At 31.8% G+C, this 9414-nt stretch overlaps 1 protein-coding gene across 1 annotated transcript in view; it reads left to right on the forward strand.

Annotated features, from left to right (window-relative positions):
- LOC106686557 (uncharacterized) overlaps positions 1-8693 on the forward strand; it is a gene marked incomplete at its 3' end in the record, with an annotated part of 11891 nt that extends 3198 nt beyond the window's left edge. Inside the window, 5 exon segments of the mRNA XM_067045000.1 lie at positions 828-1024; positions 5616-5865; positions 5947-6151; positions 6234-6452; positions 8568-8693. Of these exon segments, the coding sequence (XP_066901101.1) occupies positions 828-1024; positions 5616-5865; positions 5947-6151; positions 6234-6452; positions 8568-8693 (997 nt within the window).
- Positions 8694-9414: the final 721 nt, after the last annotated feature.

Below are 9414 nucleotides of genomic sequence, written 5' to 3' on the forward strand. Positions count from 1 at the left end.
CTTTTCAATTGTATGTTTCTCTAAATGTTGTTGTTATCTCTTTTGTTCTATAGCCCTGATGAAGACCTGAAACTCAGGTCGAAACGTCGGGATAAAATAAGTAAATAGGGTTTTGTTTATTTATGTTGTTCTTTGCTGACCGCACCCCCCGACAAACTTCTCCAATACATTGGAAAATATTTGCTTCCAATGTCTGCCTCCATTTTTGGCCTATTCTTTTTTATTGTGTATTAGCAAAACCAAGTTTAGAAACTTGGGTCCTTTAAGTACTTTATTTACGCTGTATTTCTATTAACCTCGTTCTTCTCCTTTTAGCTTTATTTTTCCTATGAATGAGAATAGGGTTGTACTACCCCCTTTGTTCCACACTACCATTATCAGGCCCTGAACCAATCAATAAATGAATTTTTAATTGTCATTATTGGTAATAGAACTTGAAATGACTATTGCACGCCTGAAATCATCAACTTCTTTACTTCACGAAGTCATTGTGAAGAGACAATCAAGTCTAAGTTATAATTTAGCACTATCTCTTTGCTACCGGCTTCTTTGTTAGATAATGTTTCACGTGTTGTTTTGATACAATGAAAAAGGTTACGCAGTAGTTATAATATATTTCCATTCTTTTAGTGTGAAATTAGTTCTTCCCTGTGGTGATTAACTATTAGTAGAAATCTACTTCAGGATCATGGCTCAAGATGCTTGTATTGTGGAAAAAGTAGAAGCTTGTGATTCTCCTCTGGCACCAATAATTAGTAGAAAACTTAGTTTTTTTATATATGCCTAGTATGTAATAGATGTTATTCTTAAAACACTTTATTTTCCAGTTAATTTTGATCCTGGACATGATCTCTATAAGGAAACTGCAAAGTTACAGTGTGAAATGTATTTGGATTCCGAAAATCATCTAAATAGAAATCTCATTGTTAATAGACATGATCAGCAGTTTATTGGCAATTTACTTCCAGAAGAGGCCCCTGTGCTCCAGTCATTTATTCTTGTGAGGAACAGAAAAACTAATAAGGTATTGATCTTATAAAATTTTTTTTTTATTCAAGCTGTTAATAGATTGATGTAAAACTAGAATTTTATTTCAAATCTGGGTAACAGTTCCCAAGTACTGCTCCAATGTCATGGATGAGCATGTACTCACTCGTTTGAGGTCATGAGGGTTATAACATACTCTGTTATTATTACTTCTTTAATAGTGTCAGAGCTATCAACTTCTTCCCCAAAAGCTTAACTAATCATTTTCAGTGTAAGTCAAACCTAAATTTCCATTAGTTCAAACCACTTTATGGTGTCAGGTAACTAACAACAGTGTTCAAGTTTTCTCATTGTATGTATTAGAGTGCATGGCAACCTGCCAAGCTAGAGTGGTGGTTCGGAACAAGAGCCCCAACCTTTTTTCAAGAGTTAGTTGAGGACTGTATCATTATAATGGAGATCTCGTGTGTGTTATTTTTAGTGGTATCATTTTTTTGTTAATATGAATTCCTTTTGTACAGTTCTTACATCTGATTGTTTCTCTACTATTTTAATAAAATTTTAGTTTATCCATTCCACTGTGAATAGGTTGTTAGAGTTAAAATGTGATGGTAGGTATATGAAACCTTTATTCATTTAAAAAATTCTTCTTCTTTCTCTTCCTCCTTAGTGTCTTTCAGCGTGGAGGTGCCTCTGTCCAAACGGTTCCAACATCATATCTTGTCCTCTCATTTCTTATGCGATCCCTCCTAGTTCAGCCTGCCACTCTCAGCAGGTATCTCATTTCTATTGCAGTAACTCTGCTTATTTAGTGGTACCCAGCTTTCACTTCCATAAAGGAGGGTAGATAGGTATATAGCCTTGAAGATATGTACTTTAACATTCTTCTTCACCTCCCTTTTCCCTATAACTGTGTTGCAGAGGTGGTAGTATATTGCATTTGCCTTCTTTATCCTATTGGATATCTCCTGGTCTACCTTTCCATTCCTACTTATCACTGTTCCTAGGTAAGAGTACTTGTCCACTATTTCTATTGGTTCACCTTTGCAGAGTATTTCTATGTTTTCCTGTTTTTGGCCTGTATGCATTATTTTGCTTTTCCTTAAATTCCTTTTCTTTCCAGCTCAGCTTCCCATTCAGTTACAGCTTGTTGTAGGTTGTCTTTATTATCTGCTATAAGAACGGTGTCATCTGCAAATACCATTCATTACCTGGGCCAGTATTGTCCTCATGTTCCATTTGCCAATAGTAGTGCTTACTGTACTCGGTCTGCACATTTTCAGGATTTCATCCATGTGAAGGATCCCACCACTAGGGAGCGTGTCCCCCGGTTGGTGGATGGGGGATCCCTCCTAGGAGGGGTGGTCTGAATATAACGAATAAGGACCCATGGACCAACAGGTACCCAGTGCTGAGGGGTATAATCCGGCCACCCTTACTCCTGAGGAGACATAAATATTCGGGAGGCCAGTTGTCCCGAAGATACGGGGCCTCTTCTACTGGGCTAATCACCCATAGTTGAGTATAAATGATTCAGAGAAACTTAAATTGCCTTGGTCATTAGAAAAATTCAATGTTTGAAAATATTTTACATAGCACCTTCACCCACTCCCATACATAGAACCTTCTCTTCAATTATTCAATCGAAAAATGTTTAAATCTGAGAAGAATTTTTTTGCCGACTTTTTTTTTCAGAACTATTTGCATTTTTAATGACTGTAAATTAACAAAATGGTAGCAGGTGGGTAAAAATATTACAGTAGGGGTGATGGTAGCAGCGTGGTAACGGGCCTGTCTGCCAACCCATAGATTGCGAGTTCAAGCCCAGTTCTACCCGGAATTTTTTCAAGCAAAAAATTATGCATTTAAAAAAAAAATTATCCCCCGGGCATTTGTAAGGCCCGTTAGCCAATGGGTGGGAGTGACGGATCCACCCTATGAAAACCACGTCAGGAAACGCGCGCTGTATTACTAAAGTATATCGTGCGAGGTCTTGGACCTCCATGGTCTGTCGCGCCAATTAAGAAACAATAAAAATAAGTAAAGCAACCTCAAAATTAATTAAGGTTTAGTTGCTTAAGAGATGATGGAATTTTTAAAAATCAGTTTTGTAATTTTAGGGGGCTCTTAAACATTATTTAAAAAAAAAAATTTACAATTGCTGTAGCCTCTAGTGTAAGTAATTGAAATGAAAATATACTAAATAATACTTATACAATGTTATTGTACAGTTAATTTTCTAATGATAGATTTAATAATTTTCTACCGAACATATTTATGTATAAAATAATATCATCCTTTATCACGGTTTTGTCAAATAAACTCTCTTATAAAAAGAGAATTTGAACTAATATTTTTTTTGTGAAATATCTCTGTTATTTAAGGAATGTATTGCAAGATGAAAATAAATTCCCAACAGTTCTGAATAAGTTATATTTTGAGTATTATATCCTTCTTTTTTTCCCCTTTACTATATAGTTATAGATCTTCCTGTATAAGACTTTTTGTAGCCCAATAAAACCTGTTAAATTTCGTTAACCCATTAACATAATTAAGTTATTGAATCTGCTTCCAATGGTATGACTTTTTGTTAATCATTATTTCCCTGATTAATTGACATTTATGTTAGCTGCGACATTCCTGCGTGTTGTACAATAATGTTATAAAGCGTAAAGTCTTCCTCACTAAACGGTGTATTTAGCACAAAAACAGTTAGGATTGATAGTTTCTGAAATTGGCATGGTCAAACAAACAAACTCTTCGACTTTATATATTAGCTACAGCTATATATATATTGTGAGACAGAAAGACTGTATCATAGGGTAACACTAGAGGAAGGAAACATGGGGAGATAGAGGAGGTTATGAGAGGTTGCTTGTTGAAACAGAAACAAGTAAAAAATTCTTTTAATGTTTTTTGTTTATTTCAATATTTGTATCTAGCTTCGGTGTGAAATTTGATTCTGAATATTATAAATAGTGAGATCAAGTGGTTGTGACTTTATTGTGAATGTTGTAACAGATGTTCTTCCAAAAGGTAGTCATTCCAATGAGTTATAGAGTAAAACTGACAGAGCTTCCTGGCATTCAATTTGCTTTCTGTAGAACTATGAGAAGGAGCCAAGGCTGTAATGTGTAGAATGGTGTTAGGGATGTTCCACTTGGCCCTGTTCAATGATTTTTGAAGGACCAGGATGTGGAAACCTAAGAAGGTGTTGTGGGCATGACTGAGCCAATCACGGAGAGCTGAAATGCCTCAGGCAGATTCAGAACAAAGAAGAAGACGAACCTGGTAGCTGTTATAGTAAGGGGGACAGCTAGTTTTGAGCTAACAGAGGTCCCTTAGAGTCTGTACAGTTGCTTGGGGTGACTACAGTTACCAGATAGTCTCGTAAATTTACTGGAGAGATCTAGACCTGGAGCAAAGCACTTCATATTGAAAGCAGAAGGCTTGAGCTTAGAGGGCAAGGAGAGTCCTAAAACATTCTATCCGAAATGTGAGGAATGGGGGCACTGAAGCACTGTCATCAATGAAAAGCTGAGCATTGCCATAAATGTGGCCAGATAGGCCATCGATTGGAGCAGTGTTCTAGTATTAAATGTCTTGGCTGCGGATTCGGGCCTTAGGAGCTTGGGCGCATTCGGCAACAGTTCAAGAAGGGGGATACTGATCAATACGAGAAGGTCTCAGAGTAACAGAGAAGTGAGGTGACACTCTCTGATATGAGAAAGTATGCTCCTTTAATAATTGAGATCCAGTTCAACAGTCAGAAACCAAGCACCTTAGTTGATGTTGGAGCCAATATCACCCATTTGAATGAATCCATTCCAGATGTTCCCATTGAATCGGCTGGTGGGAGTACCATCACAGGTGTAACTGGAGCTCAAAGGCCATTTGCTATAAATAATGTTTACTAATAAATTAAGCTTGTTATTATTTATTTTCTTAAATAAACTATTAGATCATACACATATCAGTAGATTTTATTATTGCTAATCCTTCTGGGAATCATGAAGATGATGGAGTTAAAATATGGTAAAGATTGGTTCTGTGTTTTTTGCATAAAAAATGGACTGTTCTTTTACATAATTGTATGATTTATTTTTTCAATTAATTATGCAGTTATTATTGTTGATGTACACAAATAAATGAGCTATGATTGTTTTCTATAAATGACAGATATACCCATTCTAAAGTTTTGGTCTTGTTGTCACTTTCTAATTTGTAACTTGATCTCTCTTTTTATTTATTATATATATATATGTATAGGGAAGAAATAAGATTGAATTTATTTTGATGCTAAAATAAATACTAATCTAATTGACCAATCCAGTCAGGTTGTTTGTGCTGTAACCAGTTCCTATCTTGTATTGTTTGGCCAACATTTGCAGAAGTTCTACTGACTCCATTGCCTGACCATCTTTTTTGAACTTATTAATTTTCTGGTCTTATGATAAAATAGAAATATGCAAATTAAAAGAAAGAATGTGTTCAAATCTAATTATGAAAAAATAATAATTATTGCAGCTCATTGCTCAAAATGTTGGTGTCAGTAACAATAATTATTGTGCTTAAATCTATTATTTCAATTATTTAATGACTATAATTAGTTATACTGATAATTGTAGGCTAGACTGGTTTTGGCACGATCTTGTAAATTAATAGACATTTCTAAAGAAGAAGAAATTAGCAGAAAAAGGAAAAAGACTAAAGCTTCTGAAAAATCACAAGAGCAGTTACCATCAGAAAAACAATCTGCTATGAATTTCCTTAGGCAGAATTTTGGTTCGAAAAAGTCCAAAAGAGCTTCAGAGATGGGACTACGTATTAATGTTGACTTATCAAGCAAAGAATCAGAAATAAAAGAAACTGTTTCTAGTAATTAATTTTTGTTTTATTTTTTCTATTATTTTTTAGATTAATTGAAATTTATTCTATTTATTCATTTTTTTTCTTTAGATATTGATATAAAATTGAATGAAATTAACAACGATGCTGATGGAAATGAAGAGTTACTTAAATTGATTCCTCCTTGTAATCGTGATGCTAAATTTGTCTCTGACATCTATGATAAAGATAATATTATTAATTCTGTCGAAAGAGAAACTCTCAAAGCTCAGGCTAAATTCCTCATTCAGAATGGTCTCACAGATAATGATGAAAAGTAAATCTTTTTTAAAATTTATTATTTAGCTAATTAAATAAGTTCATTTTAAATGTTATAAATATATATTTTTTTATTTCAGAACTTCATTTTTTATGTTTTCACATTACAAATCGTTAGAAGATACACCAGATATTGATAAAGTGATATTATTATTGTATGCAAATATTTTATTTAAATTTTACAACATGTCAGCTGGGGATTTAAGGAAAAAGGATTTGTTTAAACTCATCCATCCCTCTTCGCGCCCTGTTGCCATGAGGGTTTTAAGTGATTTTACTGTACTCACAAAATCAGGAAGGTATGTAATTTTGATTTTAAATATATTTTAGCAAAGTATAAGCAATTAAGCCAATGAATTTCTTCTTTAATGAATGTCATGAAAATAATTTTATGTTTGAAATCAGGATAAAGTTTATTTTCACAATGCTTACCGTGTAAGCACCTTTAAAATGTCAACTCATTTATTCCACGATTATTGTAATATTCCCTAGTTTATAGTTATTACCATACTCACTGCTGACTAGGAGATAATTCACATTTGTCTTCCTAAGAATGTCAACTAGATGTTATTTCATTGTGTTTTTTAACTCATCATGTTTCAAAATATATGTACGAATTTCATTTTAGCTGCACAAATATGAAAAATTTAAAAAATGCTAGCTAACTCATAGCTCTTAGGAAAAAAATGTAAAATTTATTTTGTTGTTGGGAGTTAACATGTTAAATATTTGTGAAATTTGGAATATGAATTATAAATAATCAGATCTCTCTTGAATAAAGATTGTTATCAATAATGAGAATTTACAATTAAATTAGTGAACATATCATTTGTATTTAACTTGATGTGTATATATTATGGTTATATGTATATTTCCTTTTATTTTATAATTTGTCTTCCTTTTTACTAGCCAAATATAACTTTTAATGTTATAAGTAAAACACACTTACATTGCTTATTAGGAGGTTGATTCACTTTGCTTTCCTACGAATCATATTTGTAAGGGGAATAAATTCTCAAATTAACAATCAAGTAGGCCTTACTATATATTTACTAAGATTCTATTTAATTCCACTCTAGTAAATTATTTTAAAGAAACATTTAATTTTTTTTTTTTTAATTAACTCTTATGTATCTTAATGTTGTTATTATTACAGTTAATTTAATTTCTTTTTTAACAACAATAAATTCCAAATACAAAACCTAATATAATTTTTATAAAAATTATTTCATATAAACCTTTTTGTTTTAATTTAAGATTATAAAAAAGGCTAAGCACACACTGACACAGGTTAGTTTTACCTGAAATAATTATATCAAAATAAGTAATATATAATTGGAGAAGTTTGTCGGGGGGTGTGGTCAGCAAAGAACAACATAAATAAACAAAACCATATTTATTTATTTTATGCCGACGTTTCGACCTGAGTTTCAGGTCTTCAAACAAAACCATATTTATTTATTTTATCCCGATGTTTCGACCTGAGTTTCAGGTCTTCAAAACAAAACCATATTTATTTATTTTATGCCGACGTTTCAACCTTTGTTTCAGGTCTTCAAGTAATTATAAGTAATATATAGTTTTAGTTTTGAAAATGTGTCTTTTAAGACCAGAACATTGTTTTAATAAAGATAAAGAAATTTTAAGGTTTGATACAAAGACCTTTACCATCTCAAAATAAAACTGATATAAATTAATCCCTTATGGCAAAGGAAAACAACACCCTGTGATGAATCCAGAGTTTAGTGGAAGAAGCATTTTTTTCTTATGTTTGAAAGAAACATATTTGTTTTATGTTCATATGGATTTTTTGCAAACTAAAAAAGGTTTTGTTTCTAGTTATGTGTATCATTTTTAAAAGATAATTTAAATTTATCTTAAGTGCATGTACTTTTTAATTTTATTAATCATGATAAATACCAACCGAGGAGTTCAATTAAAATAATAATTAAATTGAGAAATCTACAAATAAAATAATCAATGATTTAATAAGGAATTAATAAACATAATTATCAAAATAAAAGAAAAATAATTAACTAAATCCATATATTTTATTGACTTGTATAACATGGTGATTAAACTGAGTAAGATAAGCTAATAATGTAAGAACAAAAATTAAGATAAAAGTAGAGTAATGAAGTAAGGAATCTTATTCCCTACTTGACTGTAAAGTAGGGAATTTTTTCCCTCCTGCTGGCACGATCTGTAGGAAAGTATAGTGGTAAGCATAACTCCACTCTACTTCTGCCCTTTTAATAAATTACTTTAATTAAAACACAATGAAATAGAAATAGCTTTTGTATCTTACTATTTAAAATATAGAGTACATATCATATTACATATAATTTTTCTTTATTTTTATTTGTTATTTATTATCACTTAGAAGTAATAACCTTTAATTCTTTATTTTTCAGAAACAGACCTACTTTTTACAAAGACAAGCTTGTGTGCTACATTATGGTTCTTATTCTATTGTTTTCTGACTTTAAAATAAATTTAGAAACATTGTCTTCATGTTTGAAAGGATTCGGTTATAAAAAGTATGGATGCAGTTCTTTATATATATGTGTTTATTTTTTTTTTCGTTTTATGTTATTCCTGTGTTTCAGTAGAACAATAACAAAACTGAGTTATTGTAAAACTAGAATAATGAATAATTAGACTACAGGAACCATCATAAATAGTATCTGTACCTATGTATTTGTATATACCTAGCATTACATCGATATATATTTGAGCGTTCTAAGAAATTAGTTGAAGAGGCGTTTCATTCCCTAAAAAGAAGCAGTAAGAAAACTTGGTCTTGTGGTTTACCAAGTACATGGTAGCAGAACAACACTAAGAATATACTGTGGAGATGTTGGGTTTCGGAATGCACTTTTTTTAAAGTTACGGTAAGCAGGATAGCTGCTTGGAGGTAAAACAAGGAACTGACAGAGATAGCTGCCCGATGTTTCTTATTAATAAAAAAATCAAATCCAATATTTTAAATGTTAGTAATAGTTGTGAAGAGATTTCTTTCTGTAATAGTTGTGAAGAGATTTCTTTCTGTAATAGTTCTCCTAATAGCAATAATGTAGACCCAAACTATGGTTTGGTGTATGAGTGCAAACAAATCAGATCCAAATTACTCCTAAAAAGATATAAGAAAAGATGTCTGTACTTCATGATTTGTTTTGAAGTAAAACTTGGTATCTACTGTACTTGATAAACATATACACACTGTATAATTTGGAATAAACTTACTAATGTTGTTATATT

The sequence above is a fragment of the Halyomorpha halys genome, unplaced genomic scaffold, assembly GCF_000696795.3.
Source record: "Halyomorpha halys isolate HHAL.00 unplaced genomic scaffold, Hhal_1.1 Scaffold837.1, whole genome shotgun sequence".
Classification (NCBI taxonomy): domain Eukaryota; kingdom Metazoa; phylum Arthropoda; class Insecta; order Hemiptera; family Pentatomidae; genus Halyomorpha; species Halyomorpha halys.